This window comes from Cetorhinus maximus, chromosome 28 (genome assembly GCF_964194155.1).
Source record: "Cetorhinus maximus chromosome 28, sCetMax3.hap1.1, whole genome shotgun sequence".
Lineage (NCBI taxonomy): Eukaryota > Metazoa > Chordata > Chondrichthyes > Lamniformes > Cetorhinidae > Cetorhinus > Cetorhinus maximus.
Window position 1 is genome coordinate 27,094,140 of NC_135906.1, and position 20,637 is coordinate 27,114,776.

General features: G+C 43.2%; 1 protein-coding gene across 9 annotated transcripts in view; it reads left to right on the top strand.

Moving 5' to 3' along the window:
* dock6 (dedicator of cytokinesis 6) overlaps positions 1-20,637 on the top strand; it is a 152,200-nt gene that overhangs the window by 62,966 nt on the left and 68,597 nt on the right. For all 9 annotated transcript variants that reach the window (XM_078531490.1, XM_078531492.1, XM_078531491.1 and 6 more), the window contains exons 13-19: positions 402-495; positions 1,857-2,019; positions 11,255-11,372; positions 13,570-13,640; positions 15,118-15,256; positions 16,616-16,717; positions 20,440-20,526. In XM_078531490.1, the coding sequence (XP_078387616.1) occupies positions 402-495; positions 1,857-2,019; positions 11,255-11,372; positions 13,570-13,640; positions 15,118-15,256; positions 16,616-16,717; positions 20,440-20,526 (774 nt within the window). The remainder of the gene's footprint in view (positions 1-401; positions 496-1,856; positions 2,020-11,254; positions 11,373-13,569; positions 13,641-15,117; positions 15,257-16,615; positions 16,718-20,439; positions 20,527-20,637) is intronic.

A 20,637-nucleotide genomic window follows, 5' to 3' on the forward strand; every position in this document is an offset into this window, starting at 1 on the left:
TAGGCATGGCGGTGTGGGTGAATTGTAGGCATGGCGGTGTGGGTGAGTTGTAGGCATGGCGGTGTGGGTGAGTTGTAGGCATGGCGGTGTGGGTGAATTGTAGGCATGGCGGTGTGGGTGAATTGTAGCCATGGCGGTGTGGGTGAATTGTAGGCATGGGTGAATTGAAGGGGAAAATGCTAGGGAATCTGCTACCCTTGCCCCCTGCCCCAAGTACTGTAACACACCCATCAATGTCTAATAAAAGCAACTTACTGCTAGTATTGGTTTCTGACTAAGTTCTCAAATCTCTTGTCCAGGAGAGCTTGACTTTATTTCTTTCCTGTTCTAATGGTGAAGTCTTAGGAACCATTCTTGAGCTAAGGCCTTGATGTTGGATCACTGTCTTTGTGTTTCATCAGGAAGGGGACCGTTTATGCGATGAAGACTTGTATAAGTTCCTGGCAGACATGAGGAGACCCTCATCTGTTCTGCGGAGACTGCGACCAGTGACAGGTAACTTTCTGCACCTGAAGACTAAAAGGTGCAAAGTGAATATTGGGTTGCAGCAGGTGACTACAATAGCTTTATGCAATGAGAAAGTGAACAAATGCACACTTTGCTACTTTTGTGGAAACTAAAATTATTTAACTTGTTGGACCTGGTATTGACTAGCAATAATTTAAATATGTTCTGCCCTCCACCTGAGATCCCCAGCAGCATGCCAGTCCTCAGCCAATTTGATTCACTCCACGTGAAATCAAGAAACAGCTGAAGGCACTGGATACAGCAAAGACCCTGACATGATCCCAGCAATAGTCGTTAAGATTTATGCTCCAGAACTAGCCAAGCTGTTCCAGCACAGCTGTAACACTAGCATCTATCTGACGGTGTGGAAAATTGCCCAGGTATGCCCTGTCCACAAACAGCAGGACAAATCCAAACTAGACAGTTACTGCCCCATCAACCGCCTCTCAATCATCAGCAAAGTGATGGAAGGTGTCGTTAGCAGTGCCATCAAGCAGCACATATGCTCAACAATAACCTGCTCACTGATGCTAGATCCAAACCTCTTTACAGCCTTGGTCCAAACAGGGAAAAAGAGCTGAATTCAAGAGGTGAGGTGAGAGTGACTGTCTTTTGTTTTATTTTCATGGGATGTGAGCGTTGCTGGCTAGGCCACCATTTGTTGCTCATCCATAATTGTCCTTCAGAAGATGGCGGTGAGCCACCTTCTTGAACTGCTGCAGTCCATGTGGTGCTGGTACACCCACAGCGCTGTTTGGAAGGGAGTTCCAGGATTTTGACCAAGTGACAATGAAGGAACGGAAATATAGTTCCAAGTCAGGATGTTGAGTGACTTGGAAGAGAACTTGAAGATGATGATGTCCCCATGCATCTGCTGACCTTGTTCTACCACGTAGAGGTCACTGGTTTGGAGGGTGTTGTTGAAGGAGACTTGGTGAGTTGCTGCACTACATCTTGTAGATGGTACACACTGCTGCTCCAAGCATTGGTGGTGGATGGGGTGCCAATCAACTGTCAGAGGCTGGGAATTCTGTGGTGCGTAATTCACCTTCCGACTCAACAAAACCTCTCCACCATCTACAAGGTACGTGTCAGGAGTGTGATGGAATACTCCCCACTTGCCTGGATGTGTGCAATTCCAACATCACTCATCCTGACTTGGAACTGCATTGTCGTTCCTTCACTATCGTTGAGGTCAATATCCTGGACCTCCCTCCCAAACAGCACTGTGGGTGTACCTAGACCACATGGACTGTGGTGGTTCAAGAAGGGACGGAGGGAGTGTCTGTAACTTCACACTTCCTGTATTTCTTTGGTTTATCTTAAAAGTATGTGTTCTATTTTTACAGCTCAATTAAAGATCGATATATCTCCTGCTCCTGAAAGTCCACACTACTGCCTCTCTCCTGAGCTGCTCCATGTCAAACCATACCCAGATCCTCGAGTCCGCCCAACAAAAGAGATCCTGGAGTTCCCAGCAAGGGAAGTCTATGTACCCTACACTACATACAGGTAACAATCAACCTTGATCATACTTAGTACAACATTACTAATGGCGTCATCCCTATTGCAAGGGAGAGGGCTGGTTGCAGTTAGAATATTTTTTACCTGTGTCTGTGGTGGGGAACTCCATCAATATTGTATCCACCTTGAACATCCTCAGGATGTCAGAAAGTCTGTGGAACTTTGCTGATCGCAAATGGACTATTGTACTTCTTAATACTATACAACAGTGACCACATGTCTAGGTATGTCATAGGTTATGGATACTTCAGGACAACCTGAGGATGTGGAAGATGTTATATTAAATACAACTTACTTTTTTAGTTTCTTTCCTCTTCTTCAAAGTGCTTTGTAGCCAATGAAGTTCTTTTTGAATTCCCAGTGGTCAACAGGTTGAAGACTGATGCTGGATAATTCATTTTTCCTGTAGAGGTGACTTCCACGATGTAAAGAATAATTAGTCTTGTAGGCTCTAGTACAAAAGTTGGGAAATTTCAGTAGAAACAGTGTAGGTGGATGGGGCGGTGGCTGCAGGGCAGGTACTCAACTGGACCAGGCCATTTTTCTGAGCTGCTGCTTGCTAGATGGAAAATGGCAGACTGATTGGCAGTACAGCAAGACCGTGTAACTGGTTCTTCCAGCTAGGGTGTCATGTCACATGACTCCCACCTGCCCTCTTCGATTTTGACAAAGTTGTATACTCCTTTGTCTGCATTCTTGAGATTGTTAATGTTCAACAAGTAAGAATCTGAAAGGGAAAGTGCAGGTCCTTTGTCCCAGCAGACTAGTAGCCTCCGTTGACCAGACCTGGCTTGTGAAATGTAAATGACGTTTGTATTGTTCCCTTTGAATTTGGCCTCTGCAGTCCACAGAGTCATTATTGTCTCTTCAAAGATAACGAGGCACAAACTTCTTCGATGCTGCTAGATTAACTCCTATTGTTCAGGGTTACAGGCAGACCTAGCTTCAGCCTTTTTTAAAGTCTTTGTCCAGTTTTTTTATTTTAGGAAGTAGACATGTTCATATATAAAATTTCATAAAAATATAGTGTGAGGTCTTAGCTCTGTTACATGTGCCTACCTGAGAGGGCGGTTAAGGACTGTATTTAATATCTCATCTAGAAGATGTCACATCTGACACTACAGCACTCCTTCAGTCTTTTGGATAAGATGTTGCACAGAGGTACTTGCTTGGTAGACACAACAAACCCCACAAGTGCTATTTCAAAGAGAAGCAGGGGAGTTCTCCCGTGTTTTGGTCCAACATTTATCCCTCAAACAGCATCATTACAATAGGTTATCCGGTCATTGCTGTTTGTGGAAGTTTGCTGTGTGCAAATTGCCTGCCACCTTGCCCACGTTACTACAGCTACAACACTTTGAGAGTACTTCATTGGCTGAAAGCACTTTGGGATGTCCTGAGGTCATGAAAGGCAAGTTTGTCTTTTCAACAGTGAATCAGTGTGCCAAGTCTGCATTATATGCTCAAGTTCTAGATTGGGTCTTGAATCTGTGACTGTCTGACTAAATGCCAGAATTGAGTGAAAGTGATATGCAAGTGGGAACCTCAGAAGCTGCATCCACGTAAGGTATTTGGGGTGTAATGTGACCATATTATAGTGTACAGGTGATTTTGAGAGATCAGTGTGGTGTTGGAATAAGGTAATACTGCCGTTTGGCCTCTAGAGGCCCTCAGAGTTTGGGGTAGAGAGCCCTCTGGTGGCAGCAAATCAATATTGCAACTTCTCAGCTTTGAACATTTCCAATGTTTCCTGAAGGTACTGAATCTCTGTGACCATTTGCCTTTAATTTTCATTGTACCCATAGCAAATTTACAAAGCTAATGGGCCATATCTCACTGAAGCAGGGCATCCCACCGCCCATTAGACTTTTCTTCTCCACCCTTCAGCTAGAGATTTTTGCAGCATAATTTTCTGAATGTGTAGCTGATAGTGCGCTGAGGGCAGTGAGGCATTTGGGAACTCAGTGAATGACAGAGTCAACAGTGTATTTCCTTATTCAATGAGGTTTAAGGATTGAGAAAGAAACGGGAATGCCTGAGGAAGAAATAGGGTGTGTTTGAATCAAATCGGTTAAAGAGATAAAGAGAAGGAAAGATAGACTGAATAATGAAGAAAAAAATAAATAAATTTGACTTTTTAAAAATCATTAACAATTTATCACCTGAAGGAATGAGACTCCGTTTTGAATTGTGTCCTCTTCTGGGTTGGAGATGTTGTTTGACATTGCATTAACAATTATTATCTCATTAAAAGGGTATGTGCACCGTTAATCACCGGACATAACTTTTTGTGGTGAGTTTAATGGGTAATTAAAGTGCAAATCGAGCAATTTTTTAAAAATAACTGGCAGGCTAAGGGCGTGATGTGATTTGTACAGAGCAATCAGTGAAGCATTGTAAATCACTGCAAATTCTGGGGATTCGTCTCTTTTGGCATTACCTTTAAGATCCTAAATTTGTTGGCCAATTTGCACATTAACAACGGTGTGCATTGTTATCACATCATTATTGTTCGAGCACAATTTGAAAACATGGTTTTAAGAAAAATATCACTAACAAAAGTTGACCTGATGCATTTATTTTGGTCTGAAATACAGTGAGAGTGCAACAAGGTATGACTGTTTCTGAGAGCACTACCAAAAAACTGTCACATTTCTGTGGGTTAGGGAAGTCAGAAACGTGACAAATTATCACAGTATGCAGATGGTCTCACAAAACCTCATTAAAAGTATAAGAACAGAAATATTAGAACCAGCAGCAGGTTTGACATCCCAATTCTGATTAATTACTGTTAAGCCTAAAATGCGGCGTGTCTTTATAAAAGTGTATGTTAACATAATCCAGTAATCGCTAATGAGCTGCATCTGTTCTGTATGTGTGTACCTTTTAATGGACCTTCTCCACAGATGTATAAATCTAGGTTAACATGAGTGTTGTTTGTTTTGGGTATGGTACTTGTCATACTGGAATCCTTCAGGTACTTTGAGCAGAGATGGCTGTTGGAGCAAATGCTTGTCCCTGTGCATTTACCTGAAGTTGAAAGTGATGGCGGGGCTGCTGTAAGTGTTCCTGTTCCAATGTGCAGCATTAAAAAAAAAAGTACCCCCAGGATAATTGACAAGAGGTATTAGCATTTGCCAGAGTAAAAAAGATATTGAGTGCAGTTAACCCCCTAACCCTCAGTGGGGGTTAACTACACGTCAGGTGATGCTTATACATGTGATGCTTGTACATGAGTAATGAGGAATTAGGAAGGATATATTGGTGTTGGAGAGAGTGCAGCACAGATTTGCCAGAATGACATCTGGACTCCAAGGGTAATTCCAGATATCATTCTATGCTGCATTCCCTCCAAGGCCAGTATATCTTTCCTAAGTGTGGTGCACAGCATTGATCAAGATTACACAAAGTAGGGTTTATTCCCTGGAATTAGAAGATAAAGGGGTGATTTGATCAAAACTTTCAAGATATTAATTGGAGCAGATAGGGTAGATAGAAACTATTTCTGCTTGTTGGGGAGTCTAGGACTAGGGAGCATAGTTCAAATGTTCAAGCCAGGCCTTTTGAGGAGTGAAATTAGGAAACACCCCTTCATGTAAAGGATGGTAGATGTTTGGAACTCTTCTGCAAACAGCAATTGATCCTAGATCAATTACTAATTTTAAATCTGAGATATATCGATTTGTGTAATCCAAAGGCGTTAAAGGATAAAGGGCAAAGGCAGCAATATGGAGTTGGGTTTCAGATCAGCCATTATCTCATTGAATGGCAGAACAGGTTTGAGGGGCTAAATGGCCGCCTCCTGTTGCTATGACATAATTCAAATAAAATCTCTCTATCAAGAAGAATAACAGAAGAGATGAGAGTGTGTTTGAGGGTATAATTCATTATTTGAATATGACTGTGACATGGAAATACGTCAGTGTCAGGCAATACCATACTTTCAATTTTTACAGCACAGTTTCTTCTTGTCTGCTATGCATAGTTTCACCAGGGAGACTGGTTAATAAAGGCATTTTTTGGAGCTGAGGTAAGGCAGCATTCTCCCACCTGTCAAAACAAAGATGCGGGTCAGTGGGCGGGGAGCCAACATGATAGTCTGGTGAACACATTTTACAGCAGACATCAGTGGCTGCCAGGGTGTTACTCAGGTGGGGTTTCCACAATGACAAGAAGTGTCAAACCGAATATTTGCTGTGCATAGTCATGCCTCAAGAATGAGTTAGAGTTACATACTCAAACACAATCTCAGCTCCTCTTTTACTCTTCCTCTATTATTCTTCCTGGTAATAAGGTTCTGATTGATTTATGCTTTTATTGTTGTCACCACTTGTTATTGCCTTGGTGTTTCTGGCAACTAGCTTTCAGTTCATGTGTGCAACAGAGATAGGTTTTTAACTGCGGTGCTGCATTAAAGTTTAATTTCAGCTAAGTTAAAAGGAGTTTCTGTTGAAAAGGACAAAAGGTTTTGGTCAACACTTATTAAATGGATAAAAACAAAAAACTACTGCGGATGCTGGAAATCCAAAAGAAAAACAGAATTACCTGGAAAAACTCAGCAGGTCTGGCAGTATCGGCGGAGAAGAAAAGAGTTGACGTTTCGAGTCCTCATGACCCTTCAACAGAACTGAGTATAGTTAGGAGAGGGGTGAAATATAAGCTGGTAGCTGGTTTAAAGTGGACGGGGGGAGAGAGAAGTTGAGTGGGGGGGTGGTTGTAGGGACAAGCAAGCAGTGATAGGAGCAGATAATCACAAGATGTCACAGACAAAAGGATCAAAGAGGTGTTGAAGGTGGTGATATTATCTAAGAAAATGTGCTAATTAAGAATGGATGGCAGGACACTCAAGGTACAGCTCTAGTGGGGGTGGGGTGGAAAGACTGACAAGGTATTAGTTGTAGATTTAAAAATAATGGAAATAGGTGGGAAAAGAAAAATCTATATAAATTATTGAAAAAAACAAAAGGGAGGGGGAAGAAACGGAAAGAGGGTGGGGATGGAGGAGGGAGTTTAAGATCTAAAGTTGTTGAATTCAATATTCAGTCCGGAAGGCTGTAAAGTGCCTAGTCGGAAGATGAGGTGCTGTTCCTCCAGTTTGCGTTGGGCTTCACTGGAACAATGCAGCAAGCCAAGGACAGACACGTGGGCAAGCGACAGGGAGGTTTGGGTCTGTCTTGCGGACAGACCGCAGGTGTTCTGCAAAGCGGTCGCCCAGTTTGCGTTTGGTCTCTCCAGTGTAGAGGAGACCGCATTGGGAGCAACGACTGCAGTAGACTAAGTTAGGGGAAATGCAAGTGAAGTGAAATAAAAGGTGTGGCTATGGGTACCCGCATGGGCCCCAGCTATGCCTGTCTCTTTATGGGGTATGTGGAACATTCCTTGTTCCGGTCCTACTCCAGCCCCCTCCCACAACTGTTTCTCCAGTACATCGATGATTACTTCGGTTTTGCTTCATGCTCTCATTGGGACCTGGAAAAATTTATTAATTTTGCTTCCAATCTCCACCCCTCCATCATTTTCACATGGTCCATCTCTGACACTTCCCTTCCCTTCCTTGACCTCTCTGTCTCAATTTCTGGTGATAGACTGTCCACCAATATCCATTACAAGCCTACCGACTCCCACAGCTACCTCGACTACAGCTCCTCACACCCCGCTTCCTGTAAGGACTCCATCCCATTCTCTCAGTTCCTTCGCCTCCGTCGCATCTGTTCTGATGACGCTACCTTCAAAAACAGTTCCTCTGACATGTCCTCCTTCTTCCTTAACCTAGGTTTTCCACCCACGGTCGTTGACAGGGCCCTCGACCGTGTCTGGCCCATCTCCCGCGCATCCGCCCTCACGCCTTCTCCTCCCTCCCAGAAACATGATAGGGTCCCCCTTGTCCTCAATTATCACCCCATCAGCCTCCGCATTCAAAGGATCATCCTCCGCCATTTCCGCCAACTCCAGCATGGTGCCACCACCAAACACATCTTCCCTTCACCTCCCCCTGGCGGCATTCCTTGGGGATCGTTCCCTCCGGGACACCCTGGTCCACTCCTCCATCACCCCCTACTCCTCAACCCCCACCTATGGCACCTCCCCATGCCCACGCAGAAGATGCAACACCTGCCCCTTCACTTCCTCTCTCCTCACCGTCCAAGGGCCCAAACACTCCTTTCAAGTGAAGCAGCATTTCCCTTGCATTTCCCCTAACTTAGTCTACTGCATTCGTTGCTCCCAATGCGATCTCCTCTACATTGGAGGGACCAAACGCAAACTGGTCGACCGCTTTGCAGAACACCTGCGGTCTGTCCGCAAGAAAGACCCAAACCTCCCTGTCGCTTGCCATTTTAACACTCCACCCTGCTCTCTTGCCCACATGTCTGTCCTTGGCCTGCTGCATTGTTCCAGTGAAGCCCAACGCAAACTGGAGGAACAGCACCTCATCTTCCGACTAGGCACTTTACAGCCTTCCGGGCTGAATATTGAATTCAACAACTTTAGATCTTAAACTCCCCCTCCCCCCATCCCCACCCCGTTTCTTCCCCCTCTTGTTTTTTTCAATAATTTATATAGATTTTTCTTTTCCCACCTATTTCCATTATTTTTAAATCTACAACTAATACCTTGTTAGTCTTTCCACCCCACCCCCACTAGAGCTGTACCTTGAGTGTCCTGCCATCCATTCTTAATTAGCACATTTTCTTAGATAATATCACCACCTTCAACACCTCTTTGATCCTTTTGTCTGTGACATCTTGTGATTATCTGCTCCTATCACTGCTTGCTTGTCCCTACAACCACCCCCCCCCTCAACTTCTCTCCCCCCACCCCCCCACCTTAAACCAGCTTATATTTCACCCCTCTCCTAACTATACTCAGTTCTGTTGAAGGGTCGTGAGGACTCGAAACGTCGACTCTTTTCTTCTCCACCGATGCTGCCAGACTTGTTAAATGGATGCTGCTGGCTGCATTCAGCATAACCCGATTTCAGGAACGGGGTCTCAGACAGGTGTTGGGCCCTATGAATGCCTTGTGTGCACTTTAGGAGCGGGTTCTCAACGCCTGTACTTGGGCCTTCATCAATACACTAGTTGTTGCACATCCACCTCAAGACGTCTACATGCACATCACTTGCCACATTGGATGATTAGGCATCTGTTTTACATTGGCGTCAATGAATTTATACACGAAATGGCGTTGGCCTTCTCGGTTCCAGCTGGAGCACATTGCAACTCTTCCAAAAGCTGGATGTTGGAGGAGCAGTATAACATCACAGGTGGGATGAAAAGTAGTTTGGAGGTGGAGGAGAATGTTATCAACATACCATGGAAACTGACTTGTGACTTTGGATGGTGTCATCAAAGGGCACTGTGTAGATGAGGAAAGGGCCAAAGATAGATCCTTGGCTGACTGGTGTGTGGGTAAGAAGAGAATCTGTTGCTAGAGTTCATTTAAAAAAAAATTCTTTCACAGGGTATGGCCGTTGCTGGCTTGGCCAGCATTTGTTGCCCATCCCTAATGGTATTTGAGAAGATACCTGGAACGTCTGCAGTCCACGTAGTGTAGGTACACCCACAGTGCTGTTATTATGGGAGCTCCAGGATTTTGACCAGTGACAGTGAAGGAACGGCGATAAGTCAGGATGGTGGGTGACTTGGAGGGGAACTTGCAGATGGTGGTGTTCCCATGCATCTGCTGCCCTTGTCCTTCTAGGTGGCTGAGGTTGCAGGTTTGGAAGGTGCTGTCGAAGGAGCCTTGAGTTGCTGCAGTGCATCTTGTAGGTGGCACACACTGCTGCCACTGTGTGTTGGTGGTGGAGGGAGTGAATGTTTAAGGTTGTAGATGGGGTGCCAATCAGGTGGGTTGCTTTGCCCTGAATGATGTTGAGCTTCTTGCGTGTTGTTGGGGGTCAGGAGGTGAGTTACTTACCACAGAATTTTCAGCCTTGGTAGCCTCTTATGTCAAAGCAGCAGACAGGAAGCGAAGGACCTCTGTCATAGTCCTGAAGAATATCCTTCATAACTTTGAGAGGGAAGGGAGATTGGGGACGATGTAATGATTAGAGAGAACAGAGGAAATGAGGTATGATTTTTGCTAAGGAGGTGATGACAGCAGTTTTCAAATATTTGAGAGAATTATTTGTGTCAGCTAACATGGGGACCATGAAGGGAAGTTGAACAATCAGCAGCTTAGTGGGAATGGTTTCAAGGGTGAGTCTCGTGGACAAGATGAGATAGGACAGGACATGAGGACAGGTAGACGAGGAACTAGAGAGCAATGTGAGTTCAGGGCTCGGGCAGGAAAGCCTTGAGGTAAGGTCTGTCTAGGTGCATGAGAAATGAGAAGCAGCAGAGGCAGCTGAAAGAATGGTTTCAAGTCGATTAGAAATGTTTGTTTTTTTATTGGAATTTACTGTAATGGAGTTAATGTTGGGCTTATTTTAGTTTTGCACTGTGTATGATCCACTTAGTAAAATTATTTCATTTATTTATTTTTCCTGTTGTCTGCCTCTTCAGTAGATTACTGCAAATTATTCTGATGGTTCGACAAAGGATAGTTGAACCTGCCATGCCGCTGATTGAGAGGATGTAACCAAGTGCCTGAAGGGAAGGGAGCTGGCCTAACATTAGTGTGGTATTGAATAGATCCTGCCTTTATTTTGCTGCCAGAATTCTTAAACCATTGCAGCCATTGGAATGTATAAAATCAGAAGATACCACTGCAGTCACACACAATGTTCAGTAAATATCATGCACTCCTCTATCTTTCATTCCCCCACAATGGCCTTCACTAAAAAATATCTGTCCAGCATCTCTCTTTGTCAACACTGGCCCCCACCCTCCACTTCACTATATTCAACACTCTTATTGCTGTGGGTTTTGATCTGAGAAGTCAGGTAAAGCCAACTTTATGACTGTAAATGGCACTGTGTCGTATGTGTGATTCAAGTGACAGCCAGGTAGGGTTTGCTTTAATTGAGGTGCTGTTACAGGTTTTGGTGTTTCTTCATTCTCTTTGCTATTCAGGTTATGTCTTATTTCCATGCTTCAGACGCATCTCGTAGGTGTGTCCTGTTTCCCGTGTCTGAGAGAGAGAGAGAGATTGCACCTCCTCTTTTACACATGGATAAATTTGTAGCACAGCAAAGTTAATGGACCGGAACAGCTAATCTCTGTAAGTCTGGTTCGTGGCTCGTACGTTGTCTGCACTCATCACTCTCATTACTTCCTTTTAGGAATCTACTATATGTCTACCCACAGAGTTTGAACTTCAGCAGCCGCCAGGGGTCTGTACGGAATATTACAGTGAAAATCCAGTTTATGGCAGGGGAGGACCCCAACAGTGCCATGCCGGTGAGAAATGCCTTGCATTAACGTGGGGGGGGTCTTAGCAACTTTCTTTCTCAAGCAGGCACTAATGCCATTCCTGGTATTGTATGTATCACAGAAAGTAATGTAGTTCTTATTTATTATTGAGAAACCCAAGAGAAGGGCCCATAACAGAACACCACAGCAGCTAAAGATAATGCGAGCTAAATCAGGAAGCAATATCAAGGTTGGGTTCCCAAGGCCAGGGCACTCTTAGAACAAGAAAGAAAGAAGAAAAGCTTGATTTCTTTACTTGCCCGATTTCTCAGATCTCAGACTGCTTTATGTGCAAGTTATTCAGCTGGAAGTGCATTAATTGTTATACTGTCAAAAGCAGCAACCATTTTGCATACAGCAAGGTTCCACAGATAGTGAAGTGATGAATTTATTTCTGTTAGTCTTAGTTAAGGGAGGGATCTTGTCCAGCATACAGCAAGAACTCCCTACTTTCAGAATGGTGACCTGCAATCTTCAGTGTTCAGTACAACTGGAAAATCGGGCTTTAATGTCTCAAAGCGATGCATTCCCAACAATGCGACGCTCCCTCAGTATTAGCCCCAAAGCATTAAGATGCTATGAAATAATGTGCGCAGGACAGCACAGCAAAGTCCTGATTTGAAGATCACGAAGAGGAATGTGTCAAATGGGGTATCTGCAGCTCAGAAGAAGGAAGGGAATGTTTCAGAAAGCCATAAACGTAGTTAATATCAATTTTTTAAAAAGGGCAGAGGCATTAGAAGCCAGAAGTGAGAGGGATCGTCTATTTGTTGTATACTGTTTAGTGTGAGAGCATTCCCAGAGAATGGGAGCAGTGTTCGCCTGGAGTTGCATTTTATAGAGTTTTAAGTGTGGTTTGGGAAAATAAATTTCTTTTCATGTCAAACATTTAAGTCAATGTTTGTGAATCCCCCATGTCTATTGTGAGTCAGTATGTTCCTTTCACAGATTCTAATCTGACACCTCTTGATACCGTGAGTAATATAATTGATTTTCCACTGTGCTTGTGCATTTTTGAACACTGGATACTTAACAGGAAGTACACGTTGTGCCAGTAGTAGTACCAAATTATATTAAAGAACATAAAAATTAATGATTGAGGCAATTATATCAGCTTTTAGTAGCTACTTACTCCCACAAGGTACTGGATTTTGGATGGCTGTGTGGGTGAGACAGCAAATGTAGCCATTTACCAGACCATGCTTATTATAGTGCAAGTAACTGAGTCACCTCAGGTTTCGCAAGAGCTTAATGGGCATATTCATCTTGGAGAGCTATCTGCCTAATCTGTGTTTCTCATAAAACTAGAGGTTTGTTCCTTTCATGTTATTCTTTTCCTTCTGAGGATGCTGCGTCTGAACTGGGCTACAGTTCATGGTCACCAGCAGTGCTATATCTCATCCAGGTTTGATTGTTCTATATACATGAGGCAGTGAGTTTCGTCATCGCATTTGTCCATGGCAAGCCTCACAACTCAGCTCAGTCCTGTCCTTGCCCAGCATTCACACATACACTTTCCAGTATTGATCACTCTATAGTGATCAGGAGCAGGAATGGAGTGCCTAGTTACTCTACATGACTCCCTATCACTTTGGTTTTTCTTTCTCTCTTCCCTCAAAGCTCATATCTTCCATGAGTCCCACTTACTGCTCCCTCCCTACCCAAGTTCTGACCAGTTAGTTATCTTTCCTGTCCCAATGCTTGCCAATATTGTCAACCGCTCCCTTTGCACAGGTACCATGCCTCTTAGTTTCAGAATATAACTCCTTGAAAAGGCCACATTTGATCCCTTTCTATCCTTGTTGGTCACACATCCTCATCCTCCATGAGCTCTTAACTGGTCAAAAGCCTCTTCATTTCTTTCTTCGCTGTTGTTTTTTGGCTTCTAGTGGCCCCAGTGCATTACATTTAAAATACTCATCCCTGTTTTAACATCACTCTATGGCCTTGCCCCCACCATACTCTTTCAACTCCTGCAGTTTTGCAATCCACTTGGCCCTCTGACAATCCAGCAGCTTTATTGTGTTTTGTTTTGGAGCAAGCCCACAAAATACCAGATTCAATTTCACTGATTGCTATTTGGACTCTTAAGTGGTTTAGATTCTGTAATCCGCTGTGCATCAGCCAGAGTGCTTCTGTTACCCAGCATTGTCTCTAATGATTTGTTTCTTTCATGTAAATGCAGGTTATCTTCGGGAAGTCCAGCTGTGCGGATTTTTCAAGAGAGGCATATTCTGCTGTGGTGTACCACAATAAGTGAGTTATCAAAGATGAGTCTGAACAGAACCTTAGAGGCCATGCAAGCATTACATGTACCTGGTTGTTATTCTGCAACTCCGGGTAATAATGACACTGTTGTATTGTAGTACAACCAGCACTGGTTCTGATTGTAGATCATTTTTCTACAAATGTCTTCTCCCTGCACCCTTCTGCTAACCTGATTCTATACTTTTGCCAGTGCCACTTTGCCTTTAGTTTTTTTTCTCCACTGAAAGTCTCTCTTGTGTGCCTGCTGCAGCTGAGCTATGGGAAGTGAGAGTGGCACTGCATGTTGACTGCTCCCACACCACACAAACAAATGCCTTTAACCTGCACACTGCTATAAACTGGCAGTTGCCCAGAATCCTGCAAAGGACTAAAACACTCCAAGCCGCAATAAATTCACCCTTGGCTCCTCCTGCCATTGTAGTGCTGCAACCAATGTGAAAGCTGAATCATGTTGACAAAACCTACATGCATGAAATGTGGCCTGCTACCCTCAATTGACAGGCATAAATCATAAGTTGAAAAAGATAAAGCTGACAATCCTCACAGCACCACCTGCAGCTTTGACATAAAGCCTGACTGTAGAAAGCGATTCTACTTCTCCAATCTAAACTCAAGAGCTCAGTTATCAGCTGCTTAAGGGTCACCGTATACACTCCATTACTCTGTGCATCTTCATTCAGCGCTAATCAAGATGAAGTGAGAAATGAACACTGTCAAAGAATCCCTGAAGAAAATAAAGGGTCAGAAAGAGATTAGTCAAGTGGTGAGATCACATACAGAAAATAACTTAAAATAAAAAAAATTAAAGCAGGACATGGGACTGTCATAACTTTGTTAAAAATTGCTCCATTCTTTTGATGCAGCTGCCTCCTTACTTGGGCTCTGTTTCCAGGGGAAACATATGTTTGCATAAAAGCCTAGACTGGGAGTGACAGCAGGCTTTTTAGCCATCAAGAACACCAGAGTTGAGCCCACTGCTGGCCTTATTCGCTGACCACTCATAAACATGTCCCACCAAGAGTCACTGGATAGAGTTGAGGAATGGCACATTTTGTGTGGCTGAGTGTTGCACACAGAACTCTTGAGATTAGATTGGAGAAGTAGAATCATTTTCTACAGTCAGGCTTTATGTCAAAGCTGCAGGTGGTGCGGTGAGGATTGTCAGCTTTATCTTTCTCAATTTATGGTTAATGCCTGTCAATTGAGAGTAGCAGGCCACATTTCATTCATGTAGCTTTTGTCAACATGATTCATGATTTTGTCAAGATGAGTTGCACACAGGATTGCATTTACCTACTGAGCTAATGGAGGAATTACGTACCCCTTCTTTAAGGGTCAGGTGGAGAACGAAACATTGTCCAGTTGGTGGAATGAAATTTAATTGAGGGAACAGTAATTGTATGTGCATGATGCCTGGAGAGCTCTGCCACTTGTATCAGTGACACAGTTTGTGTGACCTCTGCAGATCGCCGGAGTTTTATGAGGAAATAAAAATGAAGATCCCAGCAAACCTGACAGATAACCATCACCTGCTTTTCACCTTCTACCACATTAGTTGTCAGCAGAAACCGAGCTCATCATTGGAGACACCCGTTGGCTACACAGTGAGTAACAGTGAACCAATAAATTAGCCCATGAAATCCAGTACTGTACAGGACCCAAAGGGGAGTTTTCCAGGTTTAATACTGTAATAAAGGCTTTAGTGCTGGGATTCTGAAGCTCCCACAAACAGCAATGTAATTTGACCAGGTAATCTGTTTTTTGCAATGTTGATTGAGGGATAAACAATGACCAGGACAGAGGAGACGCCCCTGCTCTTCTTCAAAATAGTGCCATTGGATCTTTTATGTCCACCTGAAAGGTCAGGCGGGGCCTCGGTTCAATGACTCATCTGAAAGATGACACCTCTGACAGTGCTGCACTCCCTCAGTACTGCACTGGAATGTCAGTCGTGATTTTTGTGCTCAAGTCCTGAAGTGGGACTTGAATCCAAAAATTAGTGACTCAGGCAAGAGTGCTACCTACTAAGCCACGGCTGACACTTAGTTCTATGACTTTAACACTATTGTTACAAAGGCTGTATATTGCAGGGTAATGTACTGTTAACATTCCAGTTGCAATTCAATCCCTAAAAATGGCCAGGTATTTTATTTGTTTTTGTTTGAAAAAAGATTCCTCATCACTTTGAAGCATCGTCTGTTCCTCATCAGTCTTGGGTGGGACATCAGGTTGGATGAAGGAATTAGCCCTTCACTGAACTATGGAAGACACCATCCAAACCCATAGCGCTTCTAAACTCAGAGTAGATTGAACTGAACTTAGTAATGCTCTTGAAGTCATGCTGCAAACTGTAATTATAGACAATGAACAAAAATGTAATTTAAATTCAGGCTGTCAATTATAATGTATCATGTTCCAGTTCATATTATCATTGATTAAAAAAGAAACTATCGACAAGCAGTAAGTTCTGATTTAAGTTTTTAATCCCTGATATGTACTCAGTACTTTATATTAATAATATTGTTTGATTCTTTGGATAAAAATAGGACTTTTTTTAACAGCAGTCTCAAGTGTCTGGTTTCCTTATTACCTGGCTGCCTGAGTCACTTGGAGGACCCTCTTGTTTCCTGGAGTGACTCCATTCTTTGCAATGGGGATGGCCATCTCAATTAGATTTGGGAACTGGTCTGGTGACGCTAAGTCCCGAGAAAGTGTGTACCAGCTCAGTATGCTATGCCTAATTGTGCTTGCTGGAGAACAGATCTACACTCCTCTATTTGTCCAAAGTTGAGGCCGAGTTTTCCCTGAGATCTGATGGTTTGAGCGAGTAAACTGTATTCGAAGCATGGGTTAACTCAGCTTGGCAGTCACTTCAATTCAAGCCCTTTACCCACAGTCATTTCCTCCAACCCCTCCATTGCTGCTAACTGTACGATCTCCAATCTTGTAACCCTCTCACTTAGTGGATCCCTTTGATGCAACATGGCCGTCTCCGAACTGGACCATTCAGCCTCCCGGTGTCAGTGGACAAGCCACCTCCTAGTTACTCAGTGCTCACCCCTGATGTAAGTATGACTTAAATGATGCATTACTTTTCCCCTTTGTGTTTTAATTGCTTCCTCCTTCCCCTCCCCTCCCTGTATCCCACATTGAAACAATGACTCATTACAGCATCTCTTCCTCTAACTTTGCCTCAGGCCCTTTACCTCAGCCTGCTGTTCCTCCTACAAATCAGGTTTTGCAAAACCCAAGCTTGATATTGCCAAATCACTAATTCCTTATTTTCCTTGCCTTCTATTGTTAGGGAATTGTCAAGGGAATGCCCTGTCACTTATTTTTTCAATATAAGTATCCTGGAGAGCCACACAGGATTTATTAAAGCTGAGGTTCTGGACTTCCTTGATTCGGTTTAGGAAGCTTTGAACCTATAGATTTGAAGTGGAATTGAGCACATGGATTTGGGCAAGGGAATAGAGGCATTGAAGCTGAATTTTCAATTTTAAGACTTTTGAATGTAATAAACAGCCTGAAGGTTTCCACTGTTTGTAATTGAGAACTGATCCAGCAGTGTCCAAGGAACCTGATGGAGGAGAACAGACATCATCCCCAAAACCCTCCATTTATTTGCCTCAACAAGTTCAATTTACATTTTACAGCACTGCACCACTCCAGCTGTGACGTGCTATCATTGACATATCTGCAGTGGATTTTTTTTTGGAGGCAAATCGTGATTTTATTTGGCATGTGTCCTGTCTATGCAGTTTCAGGGGTGATGTGTATAGTAAGAAGCATCAATCAGCAGAGTCTTCGGACTTGCCAGTCAAGAAAGCACAAGTACAATCGTGAACCACTCAGTCTTTGTCCTCTGGTCTCTTAAAGTTGCACTGTAGGGAGACACCTAAGAGCTCCAATGCTTCTTACCAACAGTGAAGACCTATGTTGTTCATTCATTCCACTTTGTTGCTTAGGAGTCATTTGATCTTTCTACCCTGTGAGATTACTGATAAAATAGAATCCAATTGCACCCCTTCTATGAAATAACTATATTGAATAATATCATGCACCCAGGCAGAGGAAAGTCTTCTAATTCTTCTACAGAATGGAAAAGATCTTGTGTAGTTTATCTGGGTTACAAGTATTGAACCTTTCCCCAAATATGCATTTACTATCACTGTTTTCATATGGTGCAATGTGCAGAACATGTTAATGAGGGCTGAGGCAGTCACTGAAATCAGTGTTATCATCTGCACAGTGTTATAAATAACTAATAGGATATTTTCCTGTCAAATTAACAAATTTGCACAATGCTGATAAAGTAAAATTTGTACTTTCTGGTTTGTTTAATAATCACGGTGGGATACCTCCTCACCTATAGAACGCACACAAACTAATACAGCATTATATCGTTGCTGCTCTTGATATTAATGACCCATGCTGCTTAATTGCAATAACTGCGTAATTGCAAACATTACACCCTTGTTCAAAAAAGGTTGTAAGTATAAGCTCAGCAATTGCAGTCCAATCAGTTTAACTTCAGTGGTGAGCAGGATTCTAGAAACAGTTATTCGGGATAGAATTAGTAGTCACGTGGAAAAAATACGGGTTGATAAGGAAGAGCCTAGCATGGATTTCTAAAAGCAAATCATGTTTAAGTAACTTGCTGGAGTTTTTTTGAAGAGGTAACGGAAAAGGATGATGAGGGTAATGCTGTTGATGTGGTATACATGAACTTTCAAAAGGCATTTGATACAGTGCCACACAAGAGACTTGTGAGAAAAGTTATTGCTCGTGGAATAAAAGGGACAATAGCAACGTGGATACAAAACGTGGAAATAGGAAGCAGAGAGTAATGGTCAATAGATATTTTTCAGGCTGGAGGAAGGTTTGTAGTGGAGTTCCCCAGGGGGTCAGTATTGGGACCCTTGCTTTTCCTGATATATATTAAAGATCTAGATGATTGGTCAACCTTGGTGTGCAGGGGACAGTTTCAAAGTTTGCAGATAATACGAGGCTTGGGAGTGTTGTAAACTGCAATGGAGGACAGTGTAGAACTTAAAAGGACATAGACAAGTTGGTGGAGTGGGCAGACAGGTGGCAGATGAAGTTCAATGTGGAGAAGTGTGAGGTGATGCATTTTGGTAGGAAGAACATGGACAGACAATATAAAATAAGGGATGAAATTTTGAAGGGGTGCAGGAGCAGAAAGACCTGGGTGTAAATGTGCTTGGATCATTGAAGGTGGCAGGACAGGTGGAGAGAGCAGTTAATAAAGCATCTAGTGTCCTGGGCTTTATTAATAGGGGCACAGAATACAAGAACAAGGAGGTTATGCTGAATTTATATAAGACACTTGTTAGACCTCAGCTGGCGTGTTGTGTATAGTTCTGAGCGCCACATTATAGGAAGGATGTGAACACATTGGAGAGAGTGCGGAAGAGGTTTACAAGAACGGTTCCAGGGATGAGAAATTTCCGTTACGAAGATAGATTGGAGAGGTTGGGACTGTTCTCCTTGGAGAGGAGAAGGCTAAGAGGAGACTTAATAGAGATGTTCAAAATCATGAGGGGGCTGGACAGAGTAGATAGGGAGAAGCTGTTCCCCCTCATAAAAGGATCAAGAGAGGGCACAGATTTAAAGTGATTTTCAAAAGAAGCAAATGGAAAAAACTTTTTCACACAATGAGTGGTTCAGGTCTGGAATGCACTGGCGGAAGTGTGATGGAGGCAGGTTAAATCGAGGTATTCAAGAGGGCATTAGATGATTATTTGAATAGAAACAATGTGCAGGGGTATGGGGAAAAGGCAGGGCAATGGCACTAGGTCATAATGCTCATATGGAGAGCACGATAGGCCAAATGGCCTGTGCCATTAAAATTCTGTGAACTGCACACGTTTTTGTGAATTTGCACCAATGTCAGCAATTTGTCCACAGTGATCTTTTCACAGTGTGTTACTTGGCTGAACCCTTTACCAGCTGATGGTCACTGCTTTGTGTTATTTACACAACTGTAGGCTTGGAGTTAGCTTCTCCCAGTTCTGATTGGAGAAGAAAGATTGGATAGAAGTATTCAAAATCATGAGGAATCTGGACAGAGTAGAGTGGGTGGAACTGTTCTTGTTGGCAGAAACATTGAGAACCAGGGGACACTGATTTTAACGTAATCAAGCAAGAAGCAATGGTGACATGAGGAAAAGTGGCGAGTGATTAGGATTTGCAATGCGCTGCCTGGGAGTGTGGTGGTGACATATTCAGTCAAGGCCTTCAAAAGAGCATTGGATAATTATTTCAAAAGAAACAATTTGCAGGTCTAAGGGGAAAAGGCAGGGAAGTAGTTCTAGATGAGCTGTTCTTGAAGAGAGCCAGCATGGACAAGATGGACCGACTGGCCTCCTTCTGTGCTATAACCATTCTATGATTCTAGGTGTGCTTTGCCATTTTGACTCCTGTAAGAGAGGAAGGCAGAATGTTGTGGGAGATTGCAAGATTGTTCCATATTGTATTATTGTAACCATGGGAGATTCTTCAGAGTAATTCTGTTGTGAAGTTACCAGCAGCCTTGCGTATACTACCCTTCTGATCAAGAGGGACAGTATAGTTGGATATCTGATTTATAGAAGAAACTATGGAATGAGTGGCTTATGGGATAGTGCCAACTTCCTAATACAGGTGTTTGGGTACCACAGATGGGCCGTTTTTAAGTGCTTAGTTCTTGCCACATGTCCTGTAGGCACCTGAAACATGTCTTGTATATTTATAAATACCTTCCTTTTAATTTATCTTTGAATAGGTCCAACTACCTGGAATGAAGTGGGTTGACAACCACAAAGGAGTTTTTAATGTGGAAGTATCTGCAGCATCGTCAGTGCATACCCAGGTATGTACAAACCTCCCTTGGACGTACCCTGCCAGCTCTCCAAATCAGTCCAGCAAAGCTCAGGTCCCTTTAAAAGAAACATTGTGGTCAGAAATTTCTGGCTCACAAGAC